Source organism: Manis pentadactyla, chromosome 4 (genome assembly GCF_030020395.1).
Source record: "Manis pentadactyla isolate mManPen7 chromosome 4, mManPen7.hap1, whole genome shotgun sequence".
NCBI lineage: Eukaryota > Metazoa > Chordata > Mammalia > Pholidota > Manidae > Manis > Manis pentadactyla.
In genome coordinates this window covers 106,232,686-106,255,684 of record NC_080022.1, presented here as the reverse complement: position 1 = coordinate 106,255,684, position 22,999 = coordinate 106,232,686, and the positions used below count along the sequence as shown (strand labels likewise).

Sequence of the window (22,999 nt, the reverse complement as noted above, 5' to 3'; positions counted from 1 at the left end):
CTTAAACACGGGAGGGAATATCAAATCTCCTGGAAATCTGGCAGACCACAGAATAGAATAATTCTTATTCCACAGATTTCGTATCAGTTGCTTCAAGGACACTTGGGACATCATGGTCTATTTAGAATTATAGTTGCCCTGAGTTCTTTTTTGAGTAGATATATTTATATAAATACTGAAATGAATTGACTTTATAGTTTTTTTCTAAATTAAAATGGAACATGCATGCTGTCAACTTCACCAGCTGAAGGCAAGATGGAACTAGTAGCAAAAATGCCAAGTAGCTATGCTCCTAAAAGAAAGAATAACATTGCTTTATCCTTGATAGACATAATTAACTATTCCCTCTAGAAGCCCAGATATGGTTCTCATTGATATAGAATAAAGTTAAATCTAATGCCTACCCCCAAAATAAGCTTTTGTTTTTAGGGTTTCTTCCTCATTTTTGCTCTCTCCCTATGGCTGTATATACATTTCTAGTTTCAATGTATGATGTAGATTTCCCTTATTCAATCAAAACAAAAAATTACTGAGTTCTTACCACGTGCTGGGTGCTCAGGGTACAGTTAGGGAAAATAATATAAAATTTTTATTGTCCAGGAGTTTATATTTGATGTGGAGAGACAGACATAAACAAATAAATATTATTAGGCACTGATAAGTGTTATAAAGCAGGGTAAGAGGCGGAAGGCTCTTGAGGAAGTAACATTTGAGCAACAGTATGAATGAAGCAAGGGTTTCAAACAGGTGAATGTCGAAAAACAAAGCAAGGCAAAGCAGACAGAGCAAGCACAAAATCTGCAGACAGCAGGCAAGACAGTCATTCTGGAGGAAATGAGCAAAGGAATGTGGAAGGAGATGTGTTCGGAGAGTTAGGCTGGAACCATTTGATATAGGACTTTGTAGGGATTAATCTGCTGTTATTCTAAGGGTAACAAAAAGTCAGTTTGTCTCAGTTATTCAGCAGCAGCACAAATACATTACAAGATTCATCCCCCATTTCATTTCTTTGGTCAAATTTGGAATATGATAATACTTTAGCAATTTCTTTATTAGAGATGCACAATTGCAATATATTACAAAAATGTTCTGAGACATTCACAATAAAGATGTCTATCCATGTTAAACTTATTTATCAAAAATTCTTTTTCCTATGTAACATTTGTGAACTTAAGGAATTACTACAGCATGGTGATGGAGAAACTAGAGCATGAATCTATTCCTTCTCTGCCCATTCATACAGTCATTTGCTCCATAGCCAAGGCTGATATGGCAATCCCAGTCATCATATTAAGTATATACTCTTTGTTCACAAGGAGAGCTGGTGTGCATGATCTTATTGGTCCACAGTATAGTGCCTTGGAACCCAGCTACTAATTCATTTAACTAACCTTTGTTAAACTCCATCTATAAATCCTCAGATGCTTATTAAATGGTCTTTAAATTAGTAAATTATTAATGAATAAAAGCGCTCTGCTGGATGATGAGGTAGTATAATTTTCTAATAGAGCTGCATTGATCTGGTAGTTCTCCTGTTCATCCATTCCCTGCTCCTGCCCTAAGTCTGTCGCCCACGAAACATGAGCCACAGAACTTTGAAAAAGCTGCCAGCAAGACAAGACAGTGTATACTAAGCAGCTGATATAGCCTAAAAAATAAATATTGGCAGCTTGTAAAGGCAAACATACATTGTTAGAAGTGGGCGGTACAGTCTGAAGGTAGAAATCATATAGAAAGCTGGGTTCTTTTCAAAGGGTTTTAGTATAGCAGTCCTAGTGGACACTGATTTAGAATTATTGACACAAACACCTTTTTGGAGACATGAAACATGCCTTTCAGGAATTACCTTTTCAGCACAGAAACATAGATCATATGGGCAACAAAAAGGCACAGCCCTGACAAAGGCACGAACAAAGCCCAAGCACAACTGGATATTGGTGTCTTTGATTTACAGAAAAGAGCATGAACAATGAGATCAAAGATGAAGCAGTCATAAAGGCTGATCCTCTTGAAAAGGTACGGAGTTACTTTCCTAAAAGTGTAGATACCAGTAAGATGATCTGAGAACATCATGACTCAGAGTGAGAGACAGAAAGCGAGAAAGAGAGAGAGGAGGGAAGGAAGGGAAGGAGGGAGAGAGGGAGGGAAAAGGAAGAAAGAAAGGGAAAACAAGAGCCTTAGTAGGGGAATGCTGATGATAGAGGGAAGAAATTATTCAGACATTCCCAGACCAGCTCCAACTGGAGAGGAAGGAGTTAATTTCACTAGCCGACTTAAGCAAAATTTGCAGGCCCCATGCTCCTCTCTAGACAGTGTGGCTTGGCAACCTCACAAACACCTGCCGACCATACAGCTATGTAAAACTAATGCTGTCTTGAAATGAGTTCTGAAAACCTGCCTGTAATTGCTAACAGGACTCAGAAGAGTATAACCTAACAATAAAAATATTTAGATTATGTTGCCCATAAAAAAAAAAGTCAAAGGCATACTCTTTCTGGCAGCAGTTCTCCTAAAATGTTGCCATATGGATTTATACATATGTAGATTTCCCCAATTAGATGGAGGGCATGCCTGTTAGTGATGGAGTCCAAGAGGGCTCCATTTGCACTAGAGCAAATTAAAGCTGAAATTGTATTCCTACGACATTTTAGAAGCCCAAGAAGATGACCGTGGAAGCAGAGTTAGAGGACATAAAGAAAACCCAGCAACGTAGTCTGATGGACTGGAGTTTAACCGAACATTTTCAACCGAAAGTTCTGCTTCAGGTATTAATGGACTGTGAGTCTCTAGGAGACAGTCAGATAGGTCTGGGGAGCTGTGGTGTGATTTAGAACAGTTCCCTTCCAGGTCTCTTTCTCAGATCTAGTTCACATCAATATTCCCATTTACTTCAGCTGTGAAATGAGTTTATTCCCAGATTGAGCTATGCGTTGCCCAAGGAATCTCCAAAATAGATTAAAATATACTTTCCAAAATGGTTTTATAAAGTCTTTTAAGAAAAAAAGAAATGTACTTGGCTGCTGTATATTTTTTTTAAATAAAAAGTAAGGCATTATTGGGAAACAATCTCACTTTTTCCCATTTGCCTGGCATTTCTGTTTAGTTTTCACTACAGAGTTTTTATTATATGTTGTTTTAAGTTGAAGAATAGTTGATATATAATATTATATTGGTTTCAAGTACACAACATAGTGGTTTGACAGTTATTTACATTATTAAGTGCTCACCCCAACTAGTGTAACTATCTTCTGTCAACCTAGAAAGATGTTATAGAAGTATTTGACTATGTTCTCTATATGCACTTTCATCCCTGTGATTAATTTATATTATGATAAAGATTTTTGTGCCTACTACAGAATCTTTTCTGATGCAATTAGTAGGTCAATGGAAGCTACAATATCTAACATTTATTCAGCACTTGCCATATGCTAAGCAGTGATTAATATGTATTTATTACCTCATTTAATCTTCACAATAATCCAATGAAGTAGAAACTATTTAAAGAGTAGGACCCTGAGGCACCTTAACCAATAGTAACTTTTGCCCAAAGTCATATGGCTGCAAAGTGAGAGAATCAGGATATGAACCCAAGAAATCTGGCCCCATAATAGCTGGTCGTAACCGCTATGCAAAACAAGTAATTTTGAGGCTTAAATTCCATTTGTTACTTTTTTATGCAAAAACCTGTACTGTTTGTTTCCTCTATTTTATTTTTATTTTACTTCTATTAAAGTTTTACCTACATTTTTTTTAATCTTTTTATTTTGATATCATTAATGTACAATTATTTAAACAACATTATGGTTACTGGTCTCCCCCATTATCAACTCTCCCCCATGTATCCCATTACAGTCACTGTCCATCAGCATAGTAAGATGCTATAGAATCACTTCTCTGCATACAGAAGAGAATTGTCTTCTCTGTATATACTGCCTTTACCATGATCCCCTGCCCCTACATTATGTGTGCTAATGGTAATGCCCCATTTCCCCCCTTATCTCTACCTTCCCACCCACCCTCCCCAGTCCCTTTCCCTTTGGTAGCTGTTAGTCCATTCTTGAGTTCTGTGGTTCTGCTGCTGTTCTGTTCCTTCAGTTTTTGCTTTGTTGTTATACTCCACAGATAAGTGAAATCATTTGATACTTGTCTTTCTCTGTCCAGCTTATTTCACTGAGCATAATACCCTCTAGCTCCATCCATGTTGCTGCAAATGGTAGGATTTCTTTTCTTCTTATGGCTGAATAATATTCCATTGTGTATATGTACCACATCTTCTTTATCCATTCATCTACTGATGGACAGTGAGGTTGCTTCCATATCTTGGCTATTGTAAATAGTACTGTGATAAACATAGGGGTGCATACGTCTTTTTCAAACTAGGCTGCTGCATTCTTAGGGTAAATTCCTAGGACTGGAATTCCTGGGTCAAACAGTATTTCTATTTTTAGTTTTTTGAGGAACCTCCATATTGTTTTCCACAATGGTTGAACTAGTTTACATTCCTACCAGAAGTGTAGGAGGGTTCCTCTTTCTCCACATCCTTGCCAACATTTGTTGTTGTTTGTCTTTTGGATGTTGGCCATCCTAACTGATGTGAGGTGATATCTCACTGTAGTTTTAATTTGCATTTCTCTGATGATTAGCGATGCAGAGCATCTTTTCATGTGCCTGTTGGCCATCTGAATTTCTTCTTTGGAGAAGTGTCTGTTCAGCTCCTTTGCCCATTTTTTAATTGGCTTACTTGCTTTTTGTTTGTTGAGGTATGTGAGCTCTTTATATAATTTGGATGTCAACCCCTTATCAGACATGTCATTTGTGAATATATTCTCCCATATGTAGGATGTATTTTTGTTCTACTGATGGTATCCTTTGCTGTACAGAAACTTTTTAGTTTGATATAGTCCCACTTGTTCATTTTTGCTTTTGTTTCCCTTTGCCCAGGGAGATATGTTCATGAAGAAGTTGCTCATGTTTATGTCCCATAGATTTTTGTCTATATTTTTTTCTAAGAGTTTTATGGTTTCATGACTGACATTCAGGTCTTTCATGCATTTTGAGTTTTCTTTTGTGTATGGGGTTAGACAATAATCCGGTTTCATTCTCTTACATGTAACTGTCCAGTTTTGCCAACACCAGCTGTTGAAGAGGCTGTCATTTCCCCATTGTATATCCAAGGCTCCTTTATCGTATATTAATTGACCATATATGCTTAAGTTTATATCTGGAGTCTCTATTCTATTCCACTGGTCTATGGGTCTGTTCTTGTGCTAGTACCAAATTGTCTTGATTAATGTGGCTTTGTAGTAGAGCTTGAAGTCAGGGAGATTACTTCCCCCTACTTTATTCTTCCTTTTCAGGATTGCTTTGGCTATTAGGAGTCTTTAGTCATTCCATTTGAATTTTAGAACTATTTTCTCTAGTTCATTGAAGACTGCTGTAGGTATATTGATATGGAGTGCATTGAATCTGTAGATTGCTTTAGCCAGGATGGGCATTTTGACAATATTAATTCTTCCTAGCCAAGAGCATGGGATGAATTTCCATTTATTAGGGTCCTCTTTAATTTCTCTTAAGAGTGTCTTGTAGTTTTCAGGATATAGGCCTTTCACTTCCTTAGTTAGGTTTATTCCTAGGTATTTTATTCTTTTTGATGCAATTGTGAATGGAATTGTTTTCCTGATTTATCTTTCTGCTAGTGCATCATTAGTGTATAGGAATGCAACAGATTTCAGTGTATTAATTTTGTATCCTGCAACTTTGCTGAGTTCAGATATTAGATCTAGTAGTTTTGAAGTGGATTCTTTAGGTTTTTTTATGTACAATATCATGTCATTTGCAAACAGGGACAGTTTAACTTCTTCTTTGCCTATCTGGATGCCTTTTATTTCTTTGTGTTCTCTGATTGCCATGCTAGGACCTTAAGTACTATGTTGAATAAAAGTGGGGAGACTGGGCATCCTTGTCTTGTTCCCAATCTTAAAGGAAAAGCTTTCAGCTTCTCGCTGTTAAGTATAACCTTAGCTGTGGGTTTGTCATATATGGCCTTTATTATGTTGAGGTACTTGCCCTCTATACCCATTTTGTTGAGAGTTTTTATCAAGAAAGGATGTTGAATTTTGTAAAATGCTTTTTCAGCATCTATGGAGATGATCATGTGTTTTTTGTCCTTCTTTTTGTTGATGTAGTGGATGATGTTGATGGATTTTCAAATGTTGTACAATCCTTGTGTCCGTGGGATGAATCCCACTTGATCATGATGGATGATCTTTTTGATGTATTTTTGAATTCAGTTTGCTAATATTTTGTTGAGTATTTTTGCATCTATGTTCATCAGGGATATTGGTCTGTAATTTTCTTTTTCTTGTGGTGTCTTTGCTTCGTTTTACTATTAGAGTGATGTTGGCCTCATAGAATGAGTTTGGGAGTATTCCCTCCTCTTCCACTTTTTAGGAGACTTTACGGAGGATGGGTATGGTCTTCACTAAATGTTTGATAAAATTCAGCAGTGAAACCATCTGGTCCAGGGGTTTTGTTCTTAGGTAGTTTTTTGATTACCAATTCAATTTCGTTGCTGGTAATTGTTCTATTCATATTTTCTGCATCTTCCTGGGTCAGCCTTGGAAGGTTATATTTTTCTAGAAAGTTGTCTATTTCTTCTAGGTTATCCAGTTTGTTACCATATAATTTTTCATAGTATTCTCTCATAATTCTTTGTATTTCTGTGGTATGTAGTGATTTTTCCGTTCTCATTTCTGATTCTGTTTATGTGTGTAGACTCTTTTTCTCTTGAAAAGTCTGGCTAGGGGTTTATCTATTTTGTTTATTTTCTCAAAGAACCAGCTCCTGCTTTCATTAATTCTTTCTAGTGTTTTATTCTTCTCAATTTCATTGATTTCTGCTTTAATCTTTATTATGTCCCTCCTTCCAGACTTTGGGCCTCATTTGTTCTTCCTTTTCTAGTTCCATTAATTGTGAGTTTAGACTGTTCATTTGGGATTGTTTTTCTTTCCTGTGGTAGGCTTGTATTGCAATATATTTCCCTCTTTGCATGGCTTTCACTGTGTCCACAGATTTTGTGTTGTTGAATCATTGTTGTCATTTGTCCCCATATATTGCTTGATCTCTGTTTTTATTTGGTCATTCATCCATTGAGTATTTAGGAGCATGTTATTAAGCCTCCATGTGTTTGTGGGCTGTTTCGTTTTCTTTGTGTAATTTATTTCTGGTTTCATACCTTTGTGATCTGAGAAGCTGGTTTGTACAATTTCAATCTTTTTTAATTTATTGAGGTTGTTTTTGTGGCCTAGTATGTGATCTACTCTTGAAAATGTTCCATGTGCGCTTAAGAAGAATGTGTATCCTGTTGCTTTTGGATGGAGTCTTCTGGTAATGTCCATTAGGTCCATCTGTTCTAATGTGTTGTTCAGTGCCTCTGTTTCTTTACTTATTTTCTGTCTGGTTGATCTGTCCTTTGGAGTGAGTGGTGTGTTGAAGTCTCCTAAAATGAATGCATTGCATTCTATTTCCCCCTTTAATTTTGTTAGTAGTTGTTTCACATGTGTATGGGATCCTGTGTTTGTTGCATAGATATTTATAACAGTTATATCCTCTTGTTGGACTGCCCCTTTATCATTATGAAATGTCCTTCTTTGTCTCTTGTTACTTTGTTTTGAAGTCTATTTTGTCTGATACAAGTACTGCAACTCCTGCTTTTTTCTCCCTGTTGGTTGCATGAAATATCTTTTTCCATCCATTTACTTTCAGTCTGTGTATGTCTTTGGGTTTGAAGTGAGTCTCTTGTAGGCAGCATATAGAAGGATCTTGTTTTTTAATCCATTCAGTGACTCTCTGTCTTTTGACTGGTGCATTCAAACCATTTACATTTAGGGTGATTATCAGTATGTATGTACTTATTGCCATTTCAGGCTTTAGATTCAGTGTTACCAAAGGTTCACTATCTAAGAGTCTAGTTTAACTTACTTTGTGTGCTATTACAAACACAACCTAAAGGTTCTCTCTTTTTTTCTCCTTTTTCTTCCTCCTCCATTCTTTGTATGTTATGAATCATATTCTGTACACTTTGTCTATCCCTTGGGTGACATCTATTCAGCCTTAGGAATACTTCCATCAATAGGAGTCCCTCCAAAATGCACTGTAGAGGTGGTTTGTGAGAGGTAAATTCTCTCAACTTTTTCTTATCTGAAAATTGTTTAATCCCTCCTTCAAATTTAAATGATAACCTTGCTGGTTAGAGTATTCTTGGTTCAAGGCCCTTCTGCTTCATTGCATTAAATATATCTTGCCACTCCCTTCTGCGCTGTAAGGTTTCTGTTGAGAAGTCTGATGATAGCCTGATGGGTTTTCCTTTGTATGTGATCTTTTTTCTCTCTCTAGCTGCTTTTAAAAGTCTGTCTTTATCCTTGATCATTGCCATTTTAATTATTATATGTCTTGATGTTGTCTTCCTTAGGTCCCTTGTGTTGGGAGATCTGTGCACCTCCATGGCTTGAGAGACTGTTTCCTTCCCAAGATTGGGGACGTTTTCAGTAATTACCTCCTCAATGACACTTTCTATCCCTTTTTCTCTCTCTTCTTCTTCTGGTACCGCTATAATACGAATATCATTCTGTATTCTTTTTCTTAGAGATTCTTTTTTCTCTGCACCACAGCTTTGTATTCCTCTTCTTTAATTTCTATTCCATTTACCATCTCTTCTACTGCATCTAAATCTACTGCTTTTAAATCCTTCCATTGTATGTTTCATTTCAGATATGGTATTTCTTAATTATTGAATCTCCAACTTAAATTCATTCCTGAATTCTTGAATATTTTTCTGTAACTCCATAAGCATGTTTATAATTTTTATTTTGAACTCTCTTTTGGCAGATTGGTGAGTTCAGTTTCATTTGTCCCTTTTTCTGGGGTTTGTGAGATTTTGGTCTGAACCACGTTCTTTTGACATTTCATAATTCTGTGTGGTGTCCACTAGTGTCCAGAAGCTCCAGTCTCTGGAGGTGCTCAGCCCCTAGAGGAGGTTGGGGGTTGTAGGGGAGCGGAGCTGGTGCCTGGGGGGAGGAAAGATCTATTTCCTGATTCCCGTCTGCGGTGCCTGTCTCCAGTGTCAGAGCCAGTGGGCCAAGCACACAGGTGTAAGCCTCTTTGCTTTGAGTCTCTACCTGTTGAAGGTGGGGCCTCCCTCTGGCTGGCATGATGCCAGCACAGTGGCTGCAGATTTGTGAACTGGTGTTGGCAGGCTAGGAGGGAAGGCACAGCAGGCTTCGTGTCACAGTAGGGGGGCCTCGGAGCTGAGTAGGCAGCCAGAGGGAAGCAGTGCCTGAAGCGCCTCAAAGTCCCAACCAGCTGGGCAGAGCGCACCCGGACCACCTTGTCCAGCTCTCCCCTTCCCCACACAGCAAGCTCCATTCAAATCCCTCTCCTTCAGCAGCCCTCTGCTGCTAGGAAGCCTCTCAGACCGCCTGCCTTTCCCTTGTCCCAGAGTGGCTGGATGTGGATCCCCTCCTCCACAAATGGCCGGAATCTGTGTCTCAAGCACTCCACCCGTCTGAGCTCCCCAGTGCCCAGAGCACCACACAGTGTAGATTTCTGCTCCCAAAGCAGACCTCCAGGGCTGGCGTTCAGCAGTCCCAGGCCTCCACCCCCTCCCTGCTCCGTTTCTCTTCCTCCCACCGGTGAGCTGGGGTGGGGGAAGGGCTTGGGTCCCACCTGATTAAGGCTTTCCTGTGTTACCCTGTTTCGTGAGGTCTGCTCTGTTTGTGAGGTCTGTATGCAGTCTGGTTCAGCCTTCTTTCTTGTTGTTGTTTTAGGGTTAGTTGTATCAATTAACTACATTTTCATTCTACATGTATTTTGGGAGGAATTCTCCGTCTCACCTCTCATGCTGCCATCTTGAATCGCTCTCCTTATCTACATATTTTTAAAGCTATAAAAATTCTTATGAAAAATAGCAGCTCGTTCCACCCTCAAGCATAAATTTCCAGAGGTAAAAATCTTCAAGACCTTTTCCAGTTCACTTTTTTATTCAATTCAGTTATCTCTAAATAACAAGGACATTCTGTTTGGTTTTAGTTTTAGCTTTGGGCATCATTATCAATTGACTTAAGAAAAGGGCTCTGCCCATCCCAGTCCATCTCACACACACACACACACACACACACACACACACACACACACGTGCAGGCAAACACTCACTCCTACACTCACACTAATGCTTTTCCTTTCCAGTCTCTGACATGTTAACTATATCATAATTTTTGGTCAGATCAATATTCAATGTTTACTTTATTTCAACTATAAAAATTAGATTCACAGCCGAATTGTGTAGTATTCCATAATTGTATTTTCTTTTTTTGACACTATTTTTGTTTTCCCTAGAGTTAATTTTCCCATTTATTCCCATTCCTTCAGTTAACTATGCATTTGTCATTATTAATCCTCAGACTCTACCAAAGACTAAATTTCCCCTCAATACATTCAGACAATTGGAGTATCCTATCAGTTTTATTGTCTGAGTGATATGTCTCCCATGTGCTCTCAACTCCTGCTTGCCGTCTAGGCCTGTCACACAGCTGTGGTCTTGGGATCTTGCTTCACCATCCTCCTGGGCCACATCCTTGCCTCTCTTCCTAGTTTGATGCCTGGTTTCCTGAGTCCCATGTCTTTTTTCTTGGTTTACTCTCTTTCTGTAGGGAACCATCTCTTCCAGTTGTTTCCTGATTTAAGATATCTGGCAGGTAAATAGTTGAGGCACTAGATGTTTGAAAACATCTTAATTCTATTCTTACATTTGACTGGCAGTTTGTCTTTTTATAAAATGCTAACTTAAAAAGCATTTTTCCGAAGGGGGGAGCCAAGATGGTGGCGTGAGTAGGACAGTGGGAATCTCCTCCCAGAAACATATATATTTTTGAAAATACAACAAATACAACTATCCCTAAAAGAGAGACCAGAAGACACAGGAAAACAGCCAGACTACATCCACACCTGCGAGAACCCAGCGCCTAGTGAAAGGAGTAAGATACAAGCTGCAGCCCGGCGGGACCCGAGCACCCCTCACCCCAGCTCCCGGCGGGAGGAGAGGAGTTGGAGCAGGGAGGGAGAGGGAGCCCAGGACTGCTAAACACACAGCCCTAGCCATCTGGACCACAGCGCAGACACACAGTGCATGCATGGGGTGCTGGAAACTAGAGAAGCAGGACAGTAAGACCTGTGAGTGGGTCCCGAAGCCGGCGCCTCTGGGACAAAGAAAAGCAAGTGTTTTCTGAAAGTCTTAAAGGGACAGGGACCCCACAAGCTGGATGGAAGCATCCTGGGTCACAGTCCAGCAGCTGGAAATTCCAGTGAACTCCGGGCGCACTAACACCCTGGGCAACAGCTCTGAGACCCCTCACGGAGGTAAACAGCCAAACAGCCCCCTGTCCATTACCCCTCCGGGGTCCTGCCATGGCAGAGCAGCAGCCTGAGGCTGGCCACGCCCACAGCAAGGGAGCTTCCTCCATACCGGCCGGGCAAGATACAGAGACCCAATCTACACGCAATTGCCCACTAGGAGTCGCAGTTGTCCCAGTAAAGAAAGGCCAGGAGCCAAGTGGAAAGAGTCTTGACTCTCCCAGATGACAGATAAGTCAATAGTACTCCACTGCACCTGTCAACATGAAAAGGCAAAAATATCCAGACAAGACTAACCCAGACAGCTTCGACATCTTCTACATCTTCCCCTGAGAAGGAACCTGGTAAGATAGATTTAACCAATCTTCCTGAAAAAGAATTCAAAACAAAAGTCATAACCATGCTGATTGACTTGCAGAAAAATATGCAAGAAATAAGGAGGGAGAATACAGAAATAAAACAATCTCTGGAAGGACTTCAAAACAGAATGGACGAGATGCAAGAGACCATTAATGGACTAGAAAACAGAGAACAGGAACGCAGAGAGGCTGATGCAGAGAGAGATAAAAGGATCTCCAGGAATGAAATAATTTTAAGAGAACTGTGTGACCATTCAAAACAGAACAATATCCGCATTATAGGGGTACCAGTAGAAGAACAGAGAGAAAAATGGATAGAAAGTGTCTTTGAAGAAATAATTGCTGAAAACTTCCCCAAACTAGGGGAGGAAATGGCCTCTCAGACCACAGAGGTACACAGAACTCCCATGACAAGGGATCCAAGGAGGGCAACACCAAGACACATAATAATTAAAATGGCAAAGATCAAAGACAAGGACAAAGTATTAAAGGCATCCAGAGAGAAAAAAAAGGTTACCTAAAAAGGAAAACACATCAGGCTATCATCAGACTTCTCAACAGAAACCCTACAGGCCAGAAGAGAATGGCATGATATATGTAATGCAATGAAACAGAAGGGCCTCGAACCAAGACTACTGTATCCAGCACGATTATCATTTAAATATGAAGGAGGGATTAAACAATTCCCAGACAAACAAAAGTTGAGGGAATTTGCCTCCCACAAACCACCTCTTCAGGGCATCCTACAGGGACTGCTCTAGACAGGAGCACTCCTAAAAAGAGCACAGAACAAAACACCCAACATATGAAGGGAGGAGGAGGAATAAGAAGGGAGAGAAATAAAGAGTCATCAGACCGTGTTTACAATTGCTCAACAAGTGAGTTGAGTTAGACAGTAAGATAGTAAAGAAGCTAACCTTGAACCTTTGGTAACCACAAACTTAAAGCCTTCAATGGCAATAAGTTCATACCTTTCAATAATCACCCTAAATGTAAATGGACTGAATGCACCAATCAAAAGACACAGTAATAGTATGGATAAAAAGCAAGACCCATCCATATGCTGCAAACCCAAAGACATGCACAGACTTAAAGTCAAGGGATGGAAAAAGATATTTCATGCAAATAACAGAGATAAAAAAGCAGGTGTTGCAATACTAGTATCAGACAAAATAGACTTCAAAATAAAGAAAGTAACAAAAGATAAAGAAGGACATTACATAATGATAAAGGGCTCAGTCCAACAAGAGGATATAACCATTCTAAATATATATGCACTCAATAGAGGAGCACCAACATATGTGAAACAAATACTAACAGAATTAAAGGAGGAAATAGAATGCAATGCATTCATTTTGGGATGCTTCAACACACCACTCACTCCAAAGGACAGATCCACCAGACAGAAAACAAGCAAGGACACAGAGGCACTGAACAACACACTAGAACAGATGGACCTAATAGACATCTACAGAACTCTACATTCAAAAGCAACAGGATACACATTCTTCTCAAGTGCACATGGAACATTCTCCAGAATAGACCACATACTAGGACACAAAAAGAGCCTCAGTAAATTACAAAAGATTGAAATCCTACCAACAAACTTTTCAGACCACAAAGGCATAAAACTAGAAATAAACTGTACAAAGAAAGCAAAAAGGCTCACAAACACATGGAGGCTTAACAACATGCTCCTAAATAATCAATGGATCAATGACCAAATTAAAATGGAGATCCAGCAATATATGGAAACAAACGACAACAACACCACAAAGTCCCAACTACTGTGGGATACAGCAAAAGCAGTCTTAAGAGGAAAGTATATAGCAATCCAGGCATATTTAAAGAAGGAAGAATAATCCCAAATGAATGGTCTAATGCCACAATTATCAAAATGGGAAAAAGAAGAACAAATGAGGCCTAAGGTCAGCAGAAGGAGGGACATAATAAAGATCAGAGAAAAAATAAATAAAATTGAGGAGAATAAAACAATAGCAAAAATCAATGAAACCAAGAACTGGTTCTTCGAGAAAATAAACAAAATAGAAAAGCCTCTAGCCAGACTTATTAAGAGGAAAAGAGAGTCAACACACATCAACAGAATCAGAAATGAGAAAGGAAAAATCACGACGGACCACACAGAAATACGAAGAATTATTAGAGAGTACTATAAAAACCTATATGCTAACAAGCTGGGAAACCTAGGAGAAATGGACAACTTCCTAGAAAAATACAACTTTCTAAGACTGACCCAGAAAGAAACAGAAAATCTAAACAGACCAATTACCAGCAACGAAATTGAAGCGGTAATCAAAAAACTACCAAAGAACAAAGCCCCCGCGCCAGATGGATTTACCTCAGAATTTTATCAGACATACAGAGAAGACATAATACTGATTCTCCTTAAAGTTTTCCAAAAAATAGAAGAGGAGGGGATACTCCCAAACTCATTCTATGAAGCTAACATCACCCTAATACCAAAACCAGGCAAAGACCCCAACAAAAAAGAAAACTACAGACGAATATCCCTGATGAACGTAGATGCAAAAATACTCAACAAAATATTATCAAACCGAATTCAAAAATACATCAAAAGGATCATACATCATGACCCAGTGGGATTCATCCCAGGGATGCAAGGATGGTACAGCATTCGAAAATCCATCAACATCATCCACCTCAACAACAAAAAGGACAGAAATCACATGATCATCTCTATAGATGCTGAAAAAGCATTCAACAAAATTCAACATCCATTCATGATAAAACCTCTCAACAAAATGGGTATAGAGGGCCGGTACCTCAACATAATAAAGGCCATATATGATAAATCCACAGCCAACATCATACTGAACAGCGAGAAGCTGAGAGCTTTTCCTGTGCGATCAGGAACAAGACAGGGATGCCCACTCTCCCCACTGTTATTCAACATTGTACTGGGGGTCCTAGCCATGGCAATTAGACAAAACAAAGAAATACAAGGAATCCAGATTGGTAAAGAAGAAGTTAAACTGTCACTATTTGCAGATGACATGATATTGTACATAAAAAACCCTAAAGACTCCACTGCAAAACTACTAGAACTAATATCGGAATTCAGCAAAGTTGCAGGATACAAAATTAACACACAGAAATCTGTGGCTTTCCTATACACTAACAATAAACTAATAGAAAGAGAAATTAGGAAGACAATTCCATTCACAATAGCATCAAAAAGAATAAAATACCTAGGAATAAACCTAACCAAGGAAGTGAAAGACCTATACCCTGACAACTGCAAGTCACTCTTAAGAGAAATTAAAGAGGTCACTAACAAATGGAAACTCATCCCATGCTCCTCGCTAGGGAGAATTAATATCGTCAAAATGGCCATCCTGCCCAAAGCAATATACAGATTTGATGCAATCCCTATGAAACTACCAGCAACATTCTTCAATGAACTGGAACAAATAGTTCAAAAATTCATGTGGAAACACCAAAGACCCCGAATAGCTAAAGCAATCCTGAGAAGGAAGAATAAGTGGGGGGGATCTTACTCCCCAACTTCAAGCTCTACTACAAAGCCACAGGAATCAAGACAATTTGGTACTGGCACAAGAACAGAGCCACAGACCAGTGGAACAGAACAGAGACTCCCAAACATTAACCAAAACATATACGGTCAACTAATATACGATAAAGGGGCCATGGACATACAATGGGGAAATGACAGTCTCTTCAACAGATGGTGCTGGCAAAACTGGACAGCTACATGTAAGAGAATGAAACTGGATCACTGTCTAACCCCATACACAAAAGTAAATTCGAAATGGATCAAAGACTTGAATGTAAGTCATGAAACCATAAAGCTCTTAGAAAAAAAACATAGGCAAAAATCTCTTAGACATAAACATGAGTGACCTCTTCTTGAACATATCTCCCCAGGCAAGGGAAACAAAAGCAAAAATGAACAAGTGGGACTATATCAAGCTGAAAAGCTTCTGTACAGCAAAGGACACCATCAATAGAACAAAAAGGTATCCTACAGTATGGGAGAATATATTCATAAATGACAGATCCGATAAAGGGTTGACATCCAAAATATATAAAGAGCTCACACACCTCAACAAACAAAAAGCAAATAATCCAATTAAAAAATGGGCAGAGGAGCTGAATAGACAGTTCTCTAAAGAAGAAATTCAGATGGCCAACAGACACATGAAAAGATGCTCCACATCGCTTGTCATCAGAGAAATGCAAATTAAAACCACAATGAGATATCATCTCACACCAGTAAGGATGGCTACCATCCTAAAGATAAACAACAACAAATGTTGGCGAGGTTGTGGAGAAAGGGGAACCCTCCTACACTGCTGGTGGGAATGTAAATCAGTTCAACCATTGTGGAAAGCAGTAGGGAGGTTCCTCAAAATGCTCAAAATAGAAATACCATTTGACCCAGGAATTCCACTTCTAGGAATTTACCCCAAGAATGCAGCACTCCAGTTTGAAAAAAGACAGATGCACCCCTATGTTTATCACTGCACTATTTACAATAGCCAAGATATGGAAGCAACCTAAATGTCCATCAGTAGATGAATGGATAAAGAAGATGTACTTATACACAATGGAATATTACTCAGCTACAAGAAAAAAACAGATCCTACCATTTGCAACAACATGGATGGAGCTAGAGGGTATTATGCTCAGTGAAATAAGCCAGGCGGAGAAAGACAAGTACCAAATGATTTCACTCATATGTGGAGTATAAGAACAAAAGAAAACTGAAGTAACAAAACAGCAGCAGAAGCACAGAACCCAAGAATGGACTAACAGTTATCAAAGGGAAAGGGACTGGGAAGAATGGGTGGGAAGGGAGGGATAAGGACGGGAAAAAAGAAAGGGGGCATTACGATTAACATGTATAGTGTCGGGGGGGTTCACGGGGAGGGCTGTGCAACACAGAGAAGACAAGTAGTGATTTTACAGCATCATACTATGTTGATGGACAGTGACTGTGAATGGGTACGTTGGGGGGACTTGGTGAAGTGGGGAGCCTAGTAAACATAATGTCCTTCATGTAATTGTAGATTAATGATACCAAAATAAAACTAATAAAAAATAAAAAATAAACATTTTCCCTCAAAATTTGAAAGGCATTCCTCAGCAGCCTTCTAAGCTTCTGGGATTGCCCTCAAGACAAAACAGTGAAATTCTGATTTCTGATCAGTTGTTTGAGTCTGTTTTTTTTTTTTTCTTTTCTGTAGAAGGATTTAAGATCTTCTCTTTGTTCCAATGGATTTCCTGTTGATGTGCCTTGGTGTGGCTCTGTTCCAAATGTACTGGTGAATCCAGTACAATCCAGAAACTCTTATGTTTATATTCTGGGAAATGCTCTATAATAATTTCTTTGATAATCTTCTTCCCTCCATTTTTTCTATTCTGTCTTCTTAGAGCTCCTGTTATTCTGGTGCTGCACTTCCTGAACTGAACTTCCAATATCCCTATTGTTTTTCCCTCCTGGTTCCCAACACTTTGCCTTTTTGTTCTGGAAATATGGCTCAGCCTCATCCGATTCTTTTATTGAGTTTTCTATTTCTATCATCATTTTAATTTCCTAAAGCTTTATTTATAATTTCAAATTACCTTTTTATAGCATCCTGTTCACACTCCCTGATCCAATATCTTCTCTTATCTCTGTGAGGATATTAAAGTCCTTTGAAGTCTCAGTGTTTTCTCTCTGAATTGTCTTTTACCAGAAATTCTTTTTTTCTTTTTGCTTGATTAATTTTTTGGTCTCCTTTTCATATTAGTAATATCTAATGGTATTTGTCTTTCTTCATTTTAATAATGAGACACTAAAAATATGACAGGAAGTGAGCTACATGAAGTCAGGGCCAGGGAGAATTGTCAATAGTAGGTTTCATTTGGGGTGAGTTAGCTGGGCAGTTTGTTTTGGAGACCTGTCAGTGTTGGTGTATTAGGTCCATCCTCTTGGGCCATTTAGATTCTCCAGAAAGAAGAAAAATCTAATCTCCTTTGTGAAAGAGATAGCTTCTCTGTCAGGGTTTTGGGAATTGAGTGATGGGGGAAAGGCAGTTGGCTCTAGATCTCCCTTGTCCAATGTGAATAGTCACATATGGGTTAGTCACATGTTCCTGTCACATGGATAGGAACAAAAAGCATATGAGGCACCTTGCCCACCTTTCCCTGGCCTTGTAATATGCCTGTGGATACATGTCTCCTCAGAGCATTCGGAAGATCTGACTGCCTCTCCTTCATCTTCCCAAAAGGAGGGAGGCCAGGCGGTCAGAGGAGCAGAGGGCAGGGGCTTTCCAGATCACCCTCCCTGAGGCACACCTTCCACTTGCTGAGCTCCTGTCTCTGGTCAGGAAAAGACCCTATTTTTGGTTGTGCTTTGCTTTTGTATAGGAGTCCCAGGCAGGGCTAGCAACACTTTTTAAATAAAAGGCAACAGTTCATGTTCCTTTCCTTGAAAAAAAAAAAAAAACACTGCTAGTCACATATAGCTTCTGAGTACTTAAAATTCGTAGCTAGTACAAATTAAGAGGTACTGTATGCTCTACACTATATATGTGTGTGTGTGCATATATATGTATACATATGTAATATAGATGAATAAGAACTTAATATAAAAAATGATATATCTCATCAATTTTTATATTGGTCATATACTGAAATGATAATATTTTTGACATATTGGGTTAAATAAAATATATTTTTAAAATTAATTTTCCCTTTTTCTTTTTACATTTAAAATATGGCTACTATAAAATTTTAAATTACATATATAGTTCACATTTGTGGCTTACCTTATATTTCTATTGGACAATACAAATTTAGACTTTCACAATTCCCTTTTTTTCTGTAATATCTCTCTTGCAAGTGGTGCCTGGGCCCCCTCTTTTAGAATCCACTAGTCACCTTCTATGGGTAATAATCTTCCCTTCCTCTGCTGAGGCGGAAGAGGAGCAGCCATCTCTCTGTTCAGAATTGCTGAGGGCTTCCCCCCGGGCCTAGGGGCTTCTTTGAAAGATCTTAATTTTCTTATTTTCAGTACCACTTTCACCTACTTTCAGGGTCACTTACTGCTGCCATTTCATGAGCCTTTCTACATTTCTGTACACAGATAAGTTTGCTTCTGGTCTCTCCTAAAACTAATCTTAGTATTTGGCTTTCTATGTTTACCAGGTCAGCTACCACTCACCCTTCTACTTTCCAGCTTCTAAAATGTTGTTGTCTTTCTCTCCTCTCCTGTAGCCTTCAACTTTATGGTATTAGAAACCAATAATGTTACTGTCGTTCAGTGAGGTGTTAGGGAGTGCCTGTGTTGAATCTTCCATATTTAACTGGCAGTTCATTTCAGAACCCATTAATTTTATTTTGATTCTGTTCTGTCCTCAGTACTCCATGGAGCTGCTCTTTTCAAGGTCACCAATAATTGTCCTGCCAAGTCTATTGGACACTTAAATTTCTTCATCTTCCTTGACCTTTTAACAGCATCCCAGGGCTGATTACTTCCTGGTGAAACATTCTCCAGTCTTGGTGTCCCAGACCACTATACTGTGTTCCTTTACAGTGCTCCGCTTGGAATTTTGTTGAATACTTCTCCATCTATCTAGATATTGAAGTGCCTCAGGTCTCAGGCCCAAACCATGTTCTCTCTTCTGCAAACATTCTTTTCATAATTTCATCTATTCTGTACAATCTGATGCTGATGACGCCTAGAATTTTATCTTCTGAATTCTGTCTTTCTTGAGTTCCACACTAGTATACCCAACTTTAAGTGCTGCTTGAATTTCTGATAGGCATCTCAAATGTAGTCACACATGAAAGTTTATAATTTTCCCATATAAACATGTTTCTACCTTTATCCATCTCAGAAAATGTCACCATCAAGCCAAAAAGCTAAGAATAATCCTTTATTTCAGCTTTTTCTTTGTCTTACATGTCTGATCCATCATCAAGTTTCGAGTGGTACACCTCAAAATATATCTTCAAGCTCTTCGCCATTTCCACTGTTGCTACTTTAATCCAACTACCATCTTCTCATTCTACTGCAATATCCTCCTAATTATCAACCTGCTTCAACTCTTGCCCTATAACAATCCAGTCTCTAGATATTAGATGCTTGCTCCATCAGTTTTATCTTCTTAGAACACCTCTCTGAATTACAGAATGATCTATAAAAATCTTAATCAGATTTTAGAGTAAAATCTTATCTATTTAGTCATTTTTGTTTTCCTAGAATCTGCATAGTGCCTGGGACGTGGTAGGAGTTCATTTTCATGAAAAAATTAACTAATGAGTTAATGAAATGAGCAATATTAACTCAGAAATGATAGGTAAAAGCCAAGTAGTAAAAAAGGAGAAGAAAGATACTATATGAAAACTTACCACTGATTGACAGCAACTATAACTGAGAAACTCAGTGCTGAATATTCTAGCAGCCAAGTAAATATGAAAACACAAATACTGCAGTGCTTTCTAATAGAAAGAAGGATATATGTTTGTCAGAAATAAACATGTTTTGTTTTTAGGTTTAAAGTCTGAAAGGAATTTGCCTTTCCAAAAAGTAAAGTAAAGGATTGTGCTGTATTTAACAAATTTTTAATGCAAAACTATCCACTATGGGTGTGTTTCTTGTATTGGCTCTCAGAGAACAGAGGTAAAGGTGTAAATGCCACTCCATTAAGACACTCATACAGGGGGGCTAGATTAGGAAAGTAAATGTATTATTTTGGCTGTGCTACTAGTGTAAAATTGAAAGCAAAAGTAAAACAATCCTTTACTGACATAATTTGCAATTCCATATCTTCAGATCATCCAAAAAGTAGAAAACTGCAATCTGCCTACACAAGATTGATAGAAACAAAAACAAAAACAAAAAAATACACAGCTGTCTAAATTATTTTCCTGTGGACATACTTCCTATGTTGATTGGCAGTAAAAAAGAAACTGAACAACAAGCTGCCCACTTTGCCCCTCTACTGATGGCTGCAATCGCAATGCATGCTGTGGGTAGAATGTTTGGAAAAGGCCAGAGATGCTGTAGTGGAGAGCGCTGTGTGGAGCACAAAATGGTGACATTTAGAGTCCAAAGACTGGTATGAGCCCTGGCACCAGAGCTTAGAACTCTGCATTCTTGGACAAATCTCATTTCTTCCCCCAGCTCCAATTTATGCTGAAAAATGAGGATTTGTTTTTCTATAATAGCTGCTGAACTGCTTCAGGAAATACCTACCACTTATGTTTTCACCTTGACTAATAGTGTGGAGGAGGGAGGGGAAGGAAGAGTAGGTGCAGAGAAATGCCCTAGCAGGACACCCTTCTCTTGGGAACAAAAGATACAACAATGCAATTAATCTGATTTTTCAGGTTCTTCAAGAAGCCAATCAGCAGTACAGGTGTATTGATTCTTATTATCACACCCAAGACAACTCTTTACTTTTAGTCTTTCATAATCCAATGAATAGGCAACGTCTGCGTTGTGAATATTGGAATATTGCTCTTCACTCCAATGTTGGATTCAGGTAACCAATTCAGACTGTTTAGTTAATTAGCTAGCTTAGTTAGCTTATTAGTTACTTAGTTTTTAGTTTGTTAGCCTAAGTTACATGGTCCAACTTGATGAATACATTTGTGTAGCACTAAGATTCCAAGTTGCATGTCTGAAGTGTGCCAGTCATGTGATAAGCACAGAAGCTACACTGGGGAAGCAGACAGACATCATTCCTGGACCTGTTGAGTCTAATGGGAATATTTTTATCTTACATTTGATTTATTTAGACTCCAATAAAGCTGCCTCTGAAAGATTCAAAACAGGAACTACAAAACATGACATTCTAAAGACTGGTTGCCACTTAATCTGGGGAAGACTAAAAAGCAGGCCAACTCATCAACACAGCAGTCAGGTTCCCAGCACACTGAGACCTCTAGAAATCAGTGGGTCTTTTCTTCTAAGCTCCATGGTTATTTCTTTACTGTCTTGAAATTTTGCCCTCTCTTTTCCTTAATAACAAATAATAATTTCATTATGGATAATATATATCCAGTATTTATTATTTATATAGTATTGTTTTAGTCCTAAGGGATACAGAAATATATAGAGAACAGCTTGACAGCATAACTGGGGAAGCAGTTCTTCATCTAACTTCTTAAGTTAGAAGCTTATCTCAGGGTTTTATCCTGAGTTGGCTTTTGTGTGTGTTACTTTATAAGCATTTAGAGAAAAATTTTGTAAATAGTATCTTAGCAGCACCACAATGTATCTATTGATATTGTTGTTTTTGTCTTTCATTTCTAATTCCAATCATGCTTACTCATTTGACCCATAGAAACACAGAAATGAGAGTTTGATTGGAAATGTTTGGCTGTGATATACATTTTTGTTAGAGTTTATAATGTCAAGATATAGTGTCAGGAACATGTTCTACAAAATATTGATGCTAAGAAATTTGTTGAAATCTGCCTTATTGTTTAATATGTAGTCAGTTTTTATAAGTGCTCCAGCTTGCATGATAAGAAAGTAAATTCTCCAGTGTTTGAATTCAAGATTGTACTTTTATAATCTTCCTCATTTTTCTGATTTTTGAAAACTTGTTCGATCAACTGAGAAAACTGATTTTTCAAATTCTGAATATATGTGATAAATTTGTTAATTTCTTCCTATGATTTTTATCCATTTTTGGTGTCATACACATTGAGATTACATTATTAAGGAAATAATAGAATTGTTAGCCTTTCTAAGCTTTTATCATTATTCAGTGTCTCTCTCTCTCTCTAGAATTGCTTTTTGCTTTCAAGTTTATTTTGTCCAATATAAGCATATCTACACAGATTTTACATGTGTTTTGTCTGGCAATGATAAACTATACAAGCCTTTTTCTTTAATGTTTTATCTGGTATATCTTTCCTGTGCATTTACTTCTCATAAAATGTATATAACTAAATTTTGTCCCTTTATTTATCATGTGTTTTTTGCTGTTGTTTCTTTAATTTGTTTGGATTGATTTCATTTTTCACCTCTACTAAAATGACAGTTATATACTGTATCTTTTAATTCATTCTTTAGAAATTGTGACATACATTTTTTAATTAACATAATCTAAAATCAGTGCCTTTACTTTCCTTTCAAATAATATAAGCACAACAGAATGCTTTAATTTCATACATCCCTATTTCACACTTTATATTATTGTAGTCTAAGGCTTTAGTTCTATCTTAATTTT

General features: G+C 38.2%; 1 protein-coding gene across 1 annotated transcript in view; it reads left to right on the top strand.

Moving 5' to 3' along the window:
• The window catches only part of SPAG17 (sperm associated antigen 17), a 262,478-nt gene that overhangs the window by 132,708 nt on the left and 106,771 nt on the right, over positions 1 to 22,999 (top strand). Inside the window, exons 16-18 of the mRNA XM_057500594.1 lie at positions 1,955 to 2,016; positions 2,652 to 2,765; positions 21,147 to 21,301. Coding sequence (XP_057356577.1) covers positions 1,955 to 2,016; positions 2,652 to 2,765; positions 21,147 to 21,301 — 331 coding nt within the window. The remainder of the gene's footprint in view (positions 1 to 1,954; positions 2,017 to 2,651; positions 2,766 to 21,146; positions 21,302 to 22,999) is intronic.